Genomic DNA, 17,185 nt, shown 5'->3' on the forward strand with positions numbered 1-17,185 from the left:
AGCATAGTGAGACCTGTTCCTTTAAGAAGATTACTTCAGTAGTTAAGTTAGATTGGAGTGGGAAGACTTAAAGCAGGGAGACCAATCAGTAGACATACTAATAGTCCCAGAACAAGGAGATAAAGTCTTTGATGAGAAAAGGAAGTATATTTGAGAGATGTTGCAAAGGTAAAACAAAGTTGGTAATTGGATGGGGGAAGTAGGAGGTGAGAATTGGTTTTGGTGATGGCAAGGATGGTGGGACTCTTTTCCAAAAGGGATACTTCTGTGAAATATGGCCACAGGGGCAGGGTTACCTCTAGTATGGTCTGTGGGAAAGTGATGGCTACTCAAAGTGAAAGTGATTTCAGTCACTTGGCACAGGCTGCCTCCTGTTTTTCCCTCAGGGTAACTTGCTGATTTAGTTAGCCTGGATTGCCCACCCTTTGGAAAACCACTGGCAGTTGATGGTGATGGTTGATTCTATGCCTTTCCATGGAGAAGTAACATATCAAGTCTCTGATCCCTATTCTTTTGGCATTGATACTGGAGAGAACAGGCATCAGCTGCCCACCTCAAAATTTTTTCTCTATATGGTTCATACATTTCAAATTTATATTAAAAAGCTCCTATTTGAAAACAAATAGCTATATTATGGGTTTCTTCCCCCTTCTGTAATATTTTCAAATTTTCAATTAGTCCAAAAGGCAATAAAAAGACATGGTGGCCGAGGAATATCAACACTGATAATTTGTACTGAGGAAGTTTAAAACATATCAGGGGCATGTGTGTCCAGGAAAATGAGTAAAGAATAACACATAGGCAAGCCAAGTATTCACAAATATTCACAAAATATTAAAATAACCACAGAAAGGCCTCCAATAGCAATGGCAGGCCCTTCATGAAGGATACACAGAAAGATGAGAATCATACATGATGGACAGATGCAATCTGCAAAGGTAGCAGTCCCTACATTGATGAGATCATCAATCCATTTAAGGAACTTCTTAAAATTATTTAAACCAAGATCTATCATTATGTCTAAATAATGAATATGGTTGTGAGGCAATAACATTTATTGCAAGTTTATTTTCTAGTATAATCCCTTCAAAGTTGACAGAAATCTCATTTTGAAAAATATTGTTGTACTGTCATGTAACATACAATGTGGTAGTAGTGAAAAGGACCTAGATGAAGCCAGGACTGTTTGACATTTACTTATGATGTGTTAAGTGTAGCATAACTATGGACAGATAATAAAATCACAAATTTTCAGGAATGGAAGGCACCTCACATACCCAAAAAAGAATCAACTTACTGGAAAAGTTGTCATTCAGCCTTTGACTGAAGCCTTCCAGGAAAGGATCCCATTACTTCCAGTCAACTCTGGAAGAGCTCTAATTGTTAGGAAGTTGGGGTTTTTTTTCTGTATATCATGCTTAAATTTTCCTTCTTATGGACTTATTGCTGCTAACTCTTCCAAGAGGGCAAAACCAATCACTGAACCTCTCTATCCTCTAACCCACACTTTTCACATCTGCTGAAATGGAGATAATGTCTATAAAGACTGACTTCACAGCATATCAGAAGGTATTTCACAGTACAGTGGGAAGAGCACTAGCTCTAGAATCAGAGGATCTGTGCTCAAATTCTCTGATGCTTACTACCTCTGCAACCTTTAGTAAATCACAACCTCCATGGGCTTCAATTTCCTTATCCATAAAATGGAAGAGTTGGACTAGGAAGACTTTGAGGTCCCCTCTACGTCTAAATCTATGATCCTCTAAATAATATATTACAAGTAATTTGTTAATGTTAATAAAATTTACATATGTCAGTTATTGTAGACATATAAAAATATATTCAAAATATCAGGTTTTCTATTGCAATAAATTAGATTTTATTTTAAAAAGTTGTAAATTCCATGTTACTCCCATGAAGGAAAAGTTCAAGATGGAGCCATAACCAGGACATGTAAAACAGGGTTGCTCCACCAGTACTGTCTCTTGTTCTGAGGTCCAAGATCTCTACCTAATGCCTCCATCATCCTCAACTGAATTTGTCTTAAAAAGTTAAGAACACTTTTTGTCTGCATGCCCTGGGTGTCAAAAATCTTAGGTTAACAGTTCTGCTTTTTTTTTTTTAAATTCAGGTCCCTTGATTTCACTGATGTAGAGAATTCCTGGTACAGAAATTAGTGCTTCCACTAATACAAATCTGCAACTAGTCTGTAACATAACTAATTTGTCCATAGTAATGAAGCTGCGTTAGATGCAGGACTAAAGGTTAATTCCTCCTGATTTCGGGGCCGGCTGTCCATCCATTGCACCACGCTTCCTCTCCTGACTGAAAATGTTAGAAAAAAACATCCTTCTCTTACCAAGGAAAAGGGAAAAAAGGTAAAGATGTAGTATTTGACGATTAAGACGGTAACATGAGAACAACATAAGCAAAAATTATTACACTTTGATGACGGTACCTCCAACCAAAAAAAAAAAAAGCCCTCTAACTACACTGAAACTGAGAAGCAATCTCAAGTCTTAATCACAGGAAGTGAAACATCAGAGTAATGGGCCCATTCTTTTTCTGATGAAGGGAGTATGGGGGGAGGAGGATGAGGATGCCTACAAAAACAAAAATCAGATAAAATATTTAAGGATTTAGAATAATACAACTGTTTCAAACTTATTCTTAAGTGTTTCACAAACCATTGTTTCCAGAATGTATCTAATTATCCAGTAGACTTACTTATCCCCATTAGACCAGGGAGTCCTTGAGAGCAGGGTCTTTTCTTTCCTCTCTGAATGCCCAGCACTTAGTACAATGCCCCAGCACACAGTAGGCACTTTATTTTGTCGGTATTGCTGCTGACTGCTCAGATTCTTCTTTCATTGCCCTTTTTACAGAATGAACGCTCGATGTTCCGGTTAAGTTTACAGATTTAGAACATTTAGAACATTCTGCATTTACAAAACGTTATCCCCGCGTGTCCTTGCGGGATGGCGTGCTGTCATCTGAGCTTGCCAAGTAAGTAACAAAGTTGTGAAAGTTACCTCCCGCCCGCGGTGCCACAGCTGCTGCTCGGACGCCGGAAAGTCGGTGTCCCGGTAAATCAGCTCCTTGACTTCACGGACGGTGGCGGGGGGCGGCACCTCGTACGTCCTGCAGCCCACGCAGCCCTGGAGGACGGTCACTCGCGCTAACCTGGGCGGAACACAAAGAGGTCCATTGAGCCGGGGCCGGGGCGCCGCCAGCCTGGGCTCGCGGGGGCCTCGGGTCCAGCCCGGGGCACCACGGCTGACCCACGTGGGGCTCGGCGCGCGCTCCGGGGGCCCCAGGCCCCAGCCCGGGATCGGAGGCTCCCCCTCACCCCGGCGCGGGCTGGGACGGGACACGAGCGGGCTGGAAGCTTTACCTGTCCCCCATGGCCAGCCGTGCCCGGATCGGTCGCGTAGAACGAGGCGGCGGCCGGGATGGTGGGCGGGGGGCCCGGCGGGAGAGTTCGGGGGGCGGCAGCCTCCAGCAGGGGCCTCAGCGGGCCCTCCCTCCGTGGCTCCGGGTCGCCAACAGTCCCTCCGCCGCCAACGTTGCCTTCGCCCAGGACCCGGCCAGACCCCGCCCAGGGGATGCCCCGAGCGAGCGAGCCAAGACTAGAAAAGGAGTCCGCATCCCGCCGCGCGCCCCCTCACGAGGCCCCGCCCGGCCCGCGTCGAGCCCCCCACCCCTGCCTCGGAGGTAGAAATGGAAGAGGAGGAAACGGCGCCGGCGCCGGCGCGCGCGCCCTCCCCCCACCCCGCCCGCGGGGACGAGGCGCGCCCCGGGAAGAGAGCGCCTTGAGGAGGGAGCGCGCGCCGGGCCCGAAACCGTTAGTCCCGGAGCCCCGCGGAGCGCGCCCTGGCGGCTGCCTGCCCCGCTCCTGTGCCCCGCCCCGCCCGGGCCCTCCCCGCCTTGTTCCGCAGAATCTCAGACTCGTGGTCGGGTCTGGAGAGAGTGGGTTCTTGCCCTCCGGGGACTTCCGTATGTGTGCCCCTGCCAGGCCTTACCAACTTTATAACACAGAGTCAGCACGTGCTGCCCACGCCACCGCAGAGACACCCCCTCCAAAAAAAAAATCCTATTACAGTCCTTCCTCACCCCCGCCGCCTCAGGGCATCGGGTTACTTCTTTACAAAACGCGCAAAGAAAACGACCTCTCCTGGAGGGCTCTGCCTTTTAAAGATCAGCAGAAAGCGATGGCTAGAGGCCTCTCATGGCTGCGATCTGTACAACGGTGCAGAAGAGGCACTTTTCACTGCAGAGTGCAACACACAATCAGACAATCAACCAGCCTTTGTTAAACTCCTACCATGTGCTGGGCACTGGGGATGGGAAGAATGATAAAAGACAGTCCCTGCTCTGGAGGGCAAAGCACGCTAGCCTTCGATGCTCTCAGCTAAAAATACGGAGCAGAAATGTACAGAGGATGGCAAAGGCTCCTACCAGATCTAACCTTCGGTGAGTCCAGTTAGTTTGGATGCCCCCTCACCCCTACTTTAATCCTCCCCATTTATATATACACTTCCCCTCCATTCGAAATGGTTTTTTATCTGAAAGCTTTAATCTCCAATCCTATTATAAGGAATGCTTTTTGTTTAAAAAAAGCTTCGTATACGCTGCTATTTTCAACATTTTAATATGCTTCATGTTATGCTTCATAACATCCCTCTCCCTCTTCTTCTTTCATGGCTCTTATTATCTAATTTTTTTCTTTACCACCTTACTTCTCTTTCTGTACTCACTTCCTACTCTAATCCTAATATCTCCTCCCTTTCCCTCTTGTCTTTTTTCCCCGTTTTTTCTCCCTGCTTCTTATGTCAAGACAGAGATAGAAAACATAGGGAGAATTTTTGTTTAAGAGCATTCATTGTGATGAAATACTATTATGGTACAAGAAATGATGAAGGGGATGGTTTCAGAAAAAACTGGGAAGAGATGTAAAATTGATGCAAAGGGAAGAGAGCAAAATCAGAACAATTTATACAATAGTAACAATATTGTAAATATAATTAACTTTGAATGACTTCACAACTCTAATCAGCACAATGATCAGTACAATTCCAAAACACTCGTGATGAAGCATGCTATCCCCATCTAGATAAAGTGCTGGCTTATATTGAAGCATATGTTCTTTCTTTGGGGGAGGGGGGAAATGAGGGACTTTTTTTGCATGTCTAAATATATAATGAATTTTATTTTTCTTACTTTCCAAATGGAGTCACAAAGAGTCAGATATGACTGAAATGACTCAACAGCAAATGGCTGTGGAGGAAGAGGAGAAAATTTGTAAAGGAAAATTTAATTTAAAAAATAAGAGTATTCATTAAATTAATTTCTTTCCCTGTGTTCATCATAAGGTACAGACAGTTTTAATCATGCCACTTCCAAGTTTAAAAAATTTCAGTGGTTCCCTAATACCAATAAAAACAAAGCAAAAATAGAAATCAAGGAAAGCATTTAAATATTAAAAATAAAATGCAAGTAAAATATAAATTCCTCAGCTTAGGATATAATGCATTCCACAATCTGATTCCAGCTTACCTTTCTATCCTTTTCATATTGTTCCCCTTCTTGCATTCTATATTCCAGTCAAAATTAGACTCCTGTCAGCTACCTGAAGTCAATTTCATCTCCTGTCTTAACTTTGTAACATTCTATCTCCTTTTCTTCCTTTTCTGAATCTTTGTAGCCTTCAAAAAATACAAAGTTATATAGAGTAGAACTTTACATGTGTTTAATAAAAACTAAAGAAATTCAATGCTCAATTTGAAATCAGGATATGTAAATGAGTGAAAATCTGTTTTGCCTTCCTCAAAATACCTTACTGCTAATATTCTCATTCCTCATGTGTATTATACTTATTTGTGTACCAGCTCCAGTAGAATGTATGTTCCCTGAAGGTAGAGACTTCTTTGATTTGATCTTTAGATGTCGTATCACAATGTGTGTTGCATATGTGAGTATCTGTGTTCATCCTTCATTGCCAAAGAAGACCATGCCATCAGAGAAATGGTGATATGACTTGCACTTGACTTTGTTTTGAGTAAGGGAGAGCTGTGCAGGTCACCAGCCACTCTTCTCCAGAGCCATCAGGATGACTGGAGATGACCTAGGATGAGGCAATTGAGGTTAAGCGACTTGCCCAAGGTCACACAGCTAGTGAGTATCAAGTGTCTGAGGTGAGATTTGAACTCAGGTCCTCCTGACTCCTGCACTGATGCTCTATCCACTGCATCAGCTAGCTTGCAAGTAGTAGGCACTTAAACAAATATTTGTTTAATTCAGTTCCTTTTGAAGTCTTAATTGGGGTTTGGTGCACGTTCAGTTCACCTAAGATGGTGACACACAAGATGCCTGGGGATTGCTTTTGGAAGTTTGAAGGCCTGGAGCAGGTGTGACTTTATATGGGCCTGTCATGTATTTGGGAAAAGCTTTTTTTTCCATGGCCTGCCTGGTCAGAATAGTTTGATTCACCAATGGTCACAGTCTTTGCTTCTTGCTGTGTTTTCATCTGACAGTGAAAGACTCCACTCCCCCTATAAGGCAAAGGTAGGGAGGGCTTGAGGGCTTCTTCCTTCTCTCACACCCATGCCTACCATAGGTCATGTGACTCTGAGAAATAGGCCCGGGTCTGTGACCTTTTTGTTCATTCTTTTCTGTGCAGGGTGCAGAGAGATGGGGAGTCTTTCTGATGTGGTCTCTGAGTGCAGGCCATGAAGATCCAACAGTCCAGGAATCCAAGCTGGATATTGCAGCCAGCAGTGAAGCCTTGAGCATGGTTCCAAGACTTCTGGCCAGCAGAAACCATGAATGCTGGCTTTGAAATTGAGCTTGGTGGGAGTATTGCTACATAGGAACTGAGCTAAGCTATGAGCCTAATTTCCTTTCCACCACCTCCAAGCGACCAAGGTAGTGATTATGCTCCCAGATGATTGGGAAAATCTATTTTGTTCTTGCTATATTGCTAAAACAGCTATTCCTTCATAATAGCTAATCAGATGTTAAATGGTTAAATGGAACTTAGGTGGTAGTCATCAGGGTCCTAAAAGGGGGGCAAGTAACCCAGCCAATGGGGGCTTGAGCTGATGGTGTAACAAAGAGACCCTCCAGCCTCTTCATGGAACCAAAGAACTCTGATAAAATGTTTGGGGCAAAATGTGACAGACTTGATGCTGGGAGAGTGGGGCAAGAGCAGTATATGTTATGCAGTAGTTAGTTAGTTGGATCTACAATGTCTGCTCTGGATTCCTATCCAAGAGGCAAGAATAGAGGGTAGAGGTAAATCTGGGGGAAAATAGCAAAATTGAAAAATTAAAGCCTTTGAGAAAATATAATTTTTGCTTCCACATCTCTTTATCTGGTTTCTCTAGAATGCAAGGATCTGTCTTCTTTACTTAGTATAAAATGAGAATCCATCTTAATGGATACTTTTTTGATTTTAAAAAGTATATACTCAAACAAAACATCTTTTATTCAATATATTTGATGGGTACCTACTATGTGTCAGGCACTATGTTGTACACTGGGAAATAAAGACATAAGCAAAACAATCTTTGCCCTCACAGACTTACATCCTAACAGGAGAGATAACATGAACATATGTGGGCAAATGTAAAAAAGGGAAGGGCACTAACAGAAAGGATCAGGAAAGACTTCATGTTGAAGGTGGCACTTGAACTGAGTCTTAAAAGAAACTGGTAATTCTAAGAGACAAAGTCACATTCCAGGTATTGGGAATACCTATGAATGGAAATAGGAAATGAGTATAAAGTATGAGTAAACCAAGTTGACTAGATTGTAGAGAGCAAGAGGAAGAATGTGCAATAAAGTTGGAAAGGTGGATTGCAATTGAGTTTTGCAGGGTTATAAATGAAAACAGAAAAGTCATATTTGCTCCTAAAGGAGCTAGTATAGTTTACCGAGTGGGAGAATAATATGATCGGGCTCGTGTTTTAGGAAAATCACTTTGGTGTAACAAAAGTGATAAAACTTTGTGGAGCATGGGTAATAGGAGGGGGATAGGGAGACTTGAGTCAGGCAGAACAATTAGAAATCTATTACAATAGTTTAGGGAAGAGACAAGCAAAAGCAAGCAAAGTTCCCACTCTGGTGGGAACTATGTAGATATACAAAAGGGAAAGGATGCAGGAGATGCTGCAGAGGTTGAAATAACAAGATGTGTGAATTGAATGGATATGGGGGCTATGACAGTAAGAAGCAGAGGATGGTACCATGATTTCAAACCTGGATTACTGGAAGGATAATAGTACCCTTGACAGAAAAAGAGAAGGATGGATCTAGGAAATAAGAAAATTAGTTCTACTCTGGACAGTTGAGTTTGAGATGCCCATAGAGCATCCAGTTCGAGTTATCCAATCTTCCAACTGATGATCCTGAACTGGAGCTCAGGAGAGAGGCTAGGACTGGATATTCATAGATATAGGAGACTTCTACATGGAGATAATAATGAAACTTGTGGGAGTTCATGATGTCACCAAGGCAAAAGGAAGGGAAGGGGTTCTTAAATTAGGTCTATTGTCTTTTTTTTCCTAAATAAATGAATTTCAATATAAATTGATTTCCTTTGCAATGCTATGTGATTTATTATGTGCACTTAAAAGTATTATTATGAGGAGGCAATTGGCTTCAGCAGACTGTCAGAAGGGCCTCTGATACACACAAAAAAAGTTAAGATCTCCTGGTGCAGAAAAGGAGAGGAAAGGGGGAACCAGGGAGAAGAGAAGGGAAAGGGATGGGAGGTAAGAGGAGACCTCTAGAGAAATTTACAGAGTACAGAGGTGCTAACCAGAAGCTGTCATATTAATTAACATTCAGCTGTTCTTCCAACTTTTGTGTTTTGACTTAGAGACTTGCTCTACCCCTAAAGCTATCATTATGCATATGCATTCAACCTTCTTTTAGTTCTTGTTCTTCAAAGAGCTTACATCTAATAGTGGAGAAACAATTAACACATTTAATAAGAAAAATCTATTATTTCATCAGTGTAAATTCTAACTTTGTTGGTGCATATCTAAATTCCTCTATGCCTTAACAGAGGATACTTCTGACTTGTTCTGGGCAAAATATGTACATCCATATACATATATACATATGTAAGTATACATATATACATACATAACTTGGGGTCAAGTTTCTAGTAATGTTCCATTAGCCAGGCTAGTCCTCCAACAAGAAACAGCTATTGCCAGGCCCATATTCAAAGCTTTTCTAGCTTGGCCTTAACCTGCCAAAGCTTGTGATTTTCTGGCATGGCCTTTGAGAAACAAGGGTCACCTCCATGCCACAAGGGACATCAAAATAATGTAATACATATAAATGCATTAATTGCAAAAGTCTGTTACTGGGAGAGGGTTCGGGATCATGCTGATAGGTTAAGATTAACATCCCTGACCCATTTGTCAATTTCAGGAATCTGAATTTCCCAGGGGGGGGGAAATAACTGTTCTATCTTTTTTTCCTTTCCTCAGATCACAGAATTACTGAATCTGGGATCTGAAAGGAACTTCAAGGGCCATCCAGTTCAACCATATATAAAGAAATTCCCACCATTGTACACTTACAAAGCTGTATGGAAGATGCATTAGAGAGGAGAGAAATTGGATCATGGAGCAGGTATCATTAATGAGGTTTTTGCAGTTGTTCAGGTGAAAGATGATGAAAGCCATAGCTGGGATGATTGTAAGGCAAAGAAAAGGGAAAAGAGGATGAGTGGGAATTATTAAAGATGAATCAACAAAACTCAAAACCTTAGCTGATATGGGGTGGGAGGTGAGGAAGGAAAACTGAAGGATGGTGGATGACTCAGGTTGCAAACCTAGGTATCTGGAAGAATGATGGTGCCCTTGACAGAAACAGTGAAGTAGGGAAGGAGAGGAAGAACTTGAAAGAAAAATAATGAGTTCTGTTTGGTATGTGGCAGATTAAGCTTGGTTTTGTTTTGTTTAACATGATTGTCACCTAATAGATCAAGGAGATGCTATAGGTATATTTTACTTAGATTCTAGTAAAGCAGTTTTTTTCTATTCAGACTTGTACTTCAGGAAGATTAATTTGACAGCTGTGTGGAGGATGGATTAGAGAAAAACTTGAAAACAGGAGTCTTATTAGGAGCCTTTTGCAATAATTTAGGTGAAAAATGATAAGAGCTTGAACTAGAAGGATTCCTGTGTTAATGGAGAGAAAGGGACAGATGCTGAAGATACCAAATCAACAAGATTTGGTTAATTTGTTATCAGGGAGTGAGGGAGAGGGAAGAATCAAGAATGACTCTGAAGCTACAAACCTGAATAACTGAAAAGATGGTGGTTTCCTCAAAAGAATTTGATAAGTTTTGAAGAAAACAGGTTTAGGGAGACAGATATTGCATCTCTTTTGGACACCTTGAGTTTAAGATACCCATGGATATCAAGTGAAGATCTCTAGCTGGAAGCTGATAATGTGAGTTCAGCTAAAGTTCAGGAGAGAAATGAGGCCTAAATATATAGATCTGATAGTCAGCAGCAAAGAGGTGATAATTGATCTCGTGAGATGTTAAGAAACCCAGATCAGAATCTTCGGGTGGACACCTACAGACAAGTAGCAAGGGGAGGCCAGGGAAACCATGGATAATGACTGATACAGCAAAGCAAACTAGGCAGGAGGAGAACCAAGAGAAAGCACTGTTACTGAATCAGAGAGAGTATCTGAAGAAGTGGTCAACAGTGTCAGATAATCCTAAAGCCAAAAAGAGTGAGTACTAACAAAAGACTACCTAATACAGCAACTAAGAGATGGGAAACCTCCTGGAAAACAATTTCAGTCAAGTGGCAGAGTTGGTAGCCAAATAACTTGGAGAATTAGTAGTGAGTATAGATTTTTTTTTCTAAGAGTTTGTCTGTAAAAAGAACAGAAATAATGCAATAATATAAAATAAAAGGGGCAGTTAGGTAGTGCAATGGATAGACCACCAGCCCTAGAGTCAGGAGATCTTAAGTTCAAATCCTGCCTCAGACACTTACTAGCTATGTGACCCTGAACAAGTTATTTAATCCTGGTTGTCTCCCCCCTAAAAAAAAGAAAAAACAACAGTGTAAGGGAATGACTGAATCAAGTTAAATTTTTTTTTAAGATTAGGGAAAACAGAACATGTTTCTAGGTAGCAAGAAGGTGCCATGGGAAGAGTTCTTGTCTAAATCTCTATCGCTTTTTTATACTGACCCAGTAAATCAAGTAACTGACAAACCTTCAAGCAACTTAGTGGTAGTATGTGTTTTATTTTTAGTTATATTGAATATAGTTGGGGAGATGATGTAATATTGCTGAATTAGCACGCCCTGCTTTTCCTACTTTTAATGGGAGCAGTGTGAATTCCCCAAAGTGCTATAAAAGGACAAAAAATAGCTATTGGATAAACTTTACATCACTCTTTTGAATCTATTGTTCATTTTAATGAGAAATGGTTGTTCAATTGCCAATAATTCTAAACCATTTAAAGACTGTTTTGACAAAATTAACTAAGTGACTGCCCTTGAATCTAGTCATGCTTATATAGTAATTCCAGTATAGATGCATTCTTCCTAAGTATTCTTGCTTAAGAAAAGCAGGACTTATTCATATCCTCATATCTCTATTGCCATGTCCTGTCCTGTCCTAAAACCTTCAGCCTACTGCACTCTGAAGCTGGGGTGCCAATAGGTCCCTGCCTAAGGGCTCTTCTGGACCCTCTAGCTTTAGAGGCATTATCAATAGTAACTGTTGCCCTTTCCCTCCCAACCTGATATCTTTCTTTTTCTTGGCCTCATTAAAGGGGCCATGCCTTGGTTACTTTTTAAACAGGCCTATTCAATGAATGGGCGTTACCTCAACCTAAGTGAGTACCTGCAAAGACCTTGGCCTAAAGGAGCCAAGGTCTCCCAGTGCATCCTGGGTCATCTCCAGTCATCCTGATGAATATCTGGTTACTGGATTCAGATGGCTCTGGAGGAGAAGTGAGGCTGGTGACCTACACAGCCCTCCCTCACTCAAAACAAAGGCAAGTGCAAGTTATGTCATCATTTCTCTGATAGCATGGTCTTCTTCAATAATGAAGGATGAGCACAACACAATATGGTATTAAATACACTATGGGAATATTAATACTACATATGATTCCTACATGCCTTTACATTTTTATAAAGCAGTGATATAACATATCTTTTTGAAAGCTTGAATGGAGTATGTGTATAAAACTTAGATTGCTGACAGTGGGAGAATACTTCTTAAAGTATTTTTTTTTTAAATGGGAGCATTCAATTTAGTGGAGCAGGATTCCCATCCACAATAGTAAGAAAAGCCATAACAAAGACACCCAAAGAAACTTCATAGGAATATCTATCCCAGCTGCCATCTTCCCAGTTCTTCAAGCTCCAATCCTTTGATTCCTCAGTCTCTCTCATCCCCCACATCCAATCAGCTGTTATTTCTTGTTCTTTCTATCTTCAACACATCCCTTATATAAAATCTGCTGTTTGGCTTTTAAAACTTCTCCCACCAATAACCTTGACCATTCCTATCTTTCCTATCTTTTTATATCTCATACCCCTTCCTAACCCTCCCCACCCTCCACCATATACTCTGATACGGTGACATTGTCATCCTTGCTAAAACTTGAACACATGACATTCCCATCTCTGGACTATGCATTTTCACTTTCTATCCCTCATTCCTGGCACTCTCTCCCGCTTCATCTCAGCCTCTTGGTTTCTCTGCTTCTCTTCAATTCCCAGCTAAACTCCCACCTTCTATAAGAAGCCTTCCCCAGTCCTCCTTAATCTTAGTGTCTTCCCTCTGAGATTGTCTTTACTTTAGCCCATATAATGTGTGTATATATGTGTATGTGTGCTGTTTGTACATAGCTGTTTGTATGTTGTCTCCCCCCTCAGACTGTATGCACATTGAGAGCAAAGGTGATTGGTTGGTTGTTCAGATTCTTTTTACCTTTCTTTGAATCCCCAGCACTTAGTACAGTCCCTGTTGTATAGTATGTGCTTAAAAAATAAATGCTTGCCAACTGACTAAACACAAAGAAAAATAAGAATCAAAAGAAAGACTGCCAAGAAGCCAGAAGAGTATATTTCTTTCCTTTAAAAAATCATTGACACTTTTTCATTTAGCTATTTTTTGTTTTCTTTTATGGTTTTTTTCTGACCCAATTCTTTTCTTATCTCATGTCTTTCTTCTTTTTAAAAAACACTTAGCTGCCCTGAACATTTCCACCTTCTTCCTCATAACCTTTTCTTGTTTCCTACTCCTCACTGCTGTTCTGCCATCCAAGGTCCAGCCCCAGGAAAGATTCTGAAAGAAGCAAAGACCTGTGCTAGGTTGCAGCTACAAAGAGAAATATTGAAACAATTCCTACCTTCAAGTTTGAATTCTACCGGAGGTGAAGGGATGGGTAAGCAAAAGGATGAGAGATGCATAGACACATGGCAAAGTGGCAGAGAGGAAACTTTTGGTAAGAATAAAGCAGTATGGCCTAATAGATCAAGAGACAGCCTCTGAATCAGTAAGACCTGCCTCTTGAAGGCACAAGCTTTTGTCTTTGCATCCCCAATTTAACACAGTAGCTGGCATATAGCAGAGACTTAATAAATGTTTGTTGGTTTATCGATTGATTCAAGCACTGTCCTTAGCACAATTGATATTCTGTGAAATCATACCAGATAAGCAGCCATCTCAAATGTTAAGTGCCTACTGTGTGCAGAACACTGTACAGCCTTCTGCAAGAGATGCAAAATTTAGAAAGAAGATGATCCCTGATCTCATGAAGTTTACTGTCTAGAAAGATGATATGTTACTGTTGCTGCTGCTGCTGTTCATTCATTCAATTGTATCCAGCTCTTCATGACTCCATTGCATGCCAGGCCCTTTAATTCTCCATGATATCCCAAAGTCTGTCCAATCTCATTTTCATTGCTTCCATAACACTAGTTACCTATTTCATCCTCTGTCATCCCCTTCTCCTTTTGCCTTTCATCTTTCCCAATATCAGGGTCTTATCAATGAATCCTATATTCTCATTATATAAGTAAGTATAATACAAAACAATACATGATAAATATGTAAGAGAGATGCACTCCCTTCCTTATAACTATTTGCATACTTATCCTTCCTCATTATAATACTGTGAGCTCCTAGAGAAGAGCCCCTGAGTTATTTAGATCCCTGAATATTTGGATTCCCTGTGCCTATCATGGTACCTTCTATATGATAGGTATTTAATATATGATTAAATGTTAAGTTTGAATGCGACAGCTGAGTTGAGGGAATTTTTAAAGCAGTCTTTAGAAATATCCTTCTTAACAGATTTACTTTTTTAATTGCTGTTCTAGTTCCCACATGTATGGTAGAAACTGCTAAATTGAGCACAGCATTTTAATCTGCCTAAAAACTACACAGATGATATAACAAAACACAGAATGTAAACTGTGAACTATGAAAAAAAAAGCACTTTGGGCTGCCCACATGAAACATAATAGTTAGTAATATTTTATATGCTAAGTAAAGGAAATATAAAATGGGTACAAATTAGTTCAATATATGTGTTGCAAATTAATAAAGTTGACAGTGCATAAATAAAGAAAAATTAGGTTTAAATTATGCCAATAAGCAGACTTCTCTATGTAGGTAACTAGAAATTAATTTTCTGCTTTTTTATGTGGAGTTAATTTGTTGTCTAGATCTTGTTTTTTGTTTTTTTAAGGGAGAATATCAGATAGAATCTATAGGCCTACGTAGTAGATAAATAACGTCTGAATGTGTTTTCGTCAGAAGTCATGTCACAATACAGTTGCTTAATAGATTTTTTCCTTTTATGAAAGAGAAGTGAGTGTTATCAAATTAAAAATATACTATTTACTTTAATAACACATCCCTATATATAATCTATGTATAATTTTATGCATATATTCATATATTACATATGATGTGTTATATATCATGTGTGCTCATTATATATGTGTTCTTTATTAGTTTTTTCCAAAAAACATCTAGCATTATAATTTTAAAATAGGAGTATTATCATTTTAAAGATTTTAATTATTTTACAATATAGGAAAATTCTGTAGAGCTAATGTTATGGAAACTTAAAATCATCACATCCATGTGAACAAAATCACAGAGCTGTGAAGATGGAATGAATAAAATCCCATGTTGTTGGTCACTGTATAACAAAGGGAGCGCATTCTGCAGAGTTGTCTTGAATAACAGAAGGTTTCAAAATGACTGCACATATTTTCAGGCTTGTGGAACAATTGTGAAGTTTGGCAGGCATCCACCCTTCTGGAAAACATGAATGCTTTCTACAGCAGACAGGGCATGTTGCTGTGTAGAAATAAGTGAAGGAAGTTTTTTGTTTCTTTGTTTTTAAGAAAAATAATAGATCCATAAGAAATGAAACTTTTTTTTCAACAGCTTGACTGGTATGACTAATAGATATTTCAGTTACCACATAAATAATAGTGATTCAAGTAAGTATGATTCATCTAAACATTTTGGCATTACAGCCTTTCAAAAGAAAGAAAAAAGCTTGTTATAGTCCTTACTGTACTGGGGTAGGGGGAGAGAAATCCCCATTTTTCATATAATTATATATTTAGAGTAGGAAATGAACTTAATAGGTGCCTAGTCCAACTATCTCATTTCTATATCTAGGGTAGGCAGGGGAGATGGTCTCTGAGCATAACTGAGATTGTTAAGGGGGGGAAGTAGTTGGTCCCTGACCAACTAATTTCCCCCCAAGCTAGAATGTTATCCCTGATAACTACTGATAAAATGTTACATGAATTCACAAAAAGTAAAGGAGTAAAGTAAATAGAGATTAGCTGTAGATATATTAAAATATTAACATTCTGCTACCCCTTTAGTGTGAAGTTCTCATTAAGGAAATTAGGGAGGCAGATTGTATTTGGCTAGCAAAAGCTACCCATAGTAGCCCTTAAAAGGTAACTTACTAAAGTTTGCACTAAGTTGAGGTCAAATAGCAGCTTTGTAGGAAATGAATCCTGCACATTTTGAGGAGGGGTTGATAGAGGGGATTCTTTCACCACCCCAACCCCCATTCCCATCTGCCTTGGTAATGGCTACTTGCCAAGGTTTATAAGTTATAGTTTATGGAGTATATCCTCTACAGAATACTCTTTGAAATTGGGAAAAGACACCCCTTGACCCAACCAGAAATCTATAAGCTGAATTGGGGAGACAGACCAGAAGATTAATACATACAACGCAGAAACTGAGACCCAGAGTGGGTAAATGATATCACCAAATTAGCACAGGTGACAAGTGACAGAGCTGGAATTCAAACCTCATTCTTCTGGCTCTAAATCTAGTGTAATGCCTCTCTAGAGAATAGTTAGGAGCTGAGATGTGACAAAATCCTAAACATGTGTGGTGGTCTAGCGGGGAAAAAATGGACAGATACAAGACTGAGGTGGTATAGGGACTAGGGATTTGTATTGGGGAGTAAACTTGTATATTTGTTAATATGCCTTTTGAAGTTATTGATGCTTTGTAAAAACTAATCTATTAGTGACTAAATTGAACTAGGGTATAGGGAATTCATTTACTGCCCTTGGAAGAACACCTTCAGCAGAGGCTGGAATTATTGGCAGAAATCCTAGATCAGGCCTACTTAACATACTGGCTGCGTGTGGCCTGCCAAAGGATTTTGGGATTTGGGGTCATGTGACCTGCAGCAACCAACCATTGACAGTCTGTCTCTCATCTAACCTATCTTCAGCTTGAAGAAGTTTACAAGACGTGCAGATCTGGCCTAGATAGTCCCCAAGTCCCCAAAAGGGTACTAAAGAATTCTTGGAGGAAGGATAAAATGTCACATACCTATTCTTCAGGCAGTGAGGGCCGGGGTAGTCAGAGTTACATAAATATATTTTGTTTTTACATCACTTTTATTTCTAAATATATCCTTCCCCTTCTCCAACCCAGTGAGCCATCCTTCATAACAAAGAATAAAAAAAGAAAGGAAAAAAAATCAGTTCAGCAAAGCCAGTATATTAAATCATAATCTCTCACCATAGAAACAAAAAGGAAAGAGATACTTTTTCTTAGCTCTTCTTCAAACCAAATTTCTTTGTTATTATTACATAGGATTCCATTTTTGATTTCTATTCTT

At 40.1% G+C, this 17,185-nt stretch overlaps 2 protein-coding genes across 5 annotated transcripts in view; one reads left to right on the forward strand and one right to left on the reverse strand.

Moving 5' to 3' along the window:
* Positions 1–17,185, reverse strand: part of SACS (sacsin molecular chaperone) — an 88,186-nt gene that overhangs the window by 43,941 nt on the left and 27,060 nt on the right. For 2 of the 3 annotated variants that reach the window (XM_072611720.1, XM_072611718.1), the window contains exon 3: positions 3,033–3,183. In XM_072611720.1, the coding sequence (XP_072467821.1) occupies positions 3,033–3,183 (151 nt within the window). Of the gene's footprint in view, positions 1–3,032; positions 3,184–3,394; positions 3,497–17,185 lie in introns of those variants that run through there. The other variant, XM_072611719.1, reaches the window with a different exon arrangement.
* LOC140505591 (uncharacterized) overlaps positions 3,453–17,185 on the forward strand; it is a 51,140-nt gene continuing 37,407 nt past the window's right edge. Inside the window, exons 1-3 of one of the 2 annotated variants that reach the window (XM_072611725.1) lie at positions 3,453–4,473; positions 6,680–6,924; positions 9,504–9,648. In XM_072611725.1, coding sequence (XP_072467826.1) covers positions 3,453–4,316 — 864 coding nt within the window. In that variant the 3' untranslated portion in view covers positions 4,317–4,473; positions 6,680–6,924; positions 9,504–9,648. Of the gene's footprint in view, positions 4,474–6,679; positions 6,925–9,503; positions 9,649–17,185 lie in introns of those variants that run through there. The other variant, XM_072611726.1, reaches the window with a different exon arrangement.

The sequence above is a fragment of the Notamacropus eugenii genome, chromosome 5 (genome assembly GCF_028372415.1).
Source record: "Notamacropus eugenii isolate mMacEug1 chromosome 5, mMacEug1.pri_v2, whole genome shotgun sequence".
Lineage (NCBI taxonomy): Eukaryota > Metazoa > Chordata > Mammalia > Diprotodontia > Macropodidae > Notamacropus > Notamacropus eugenii.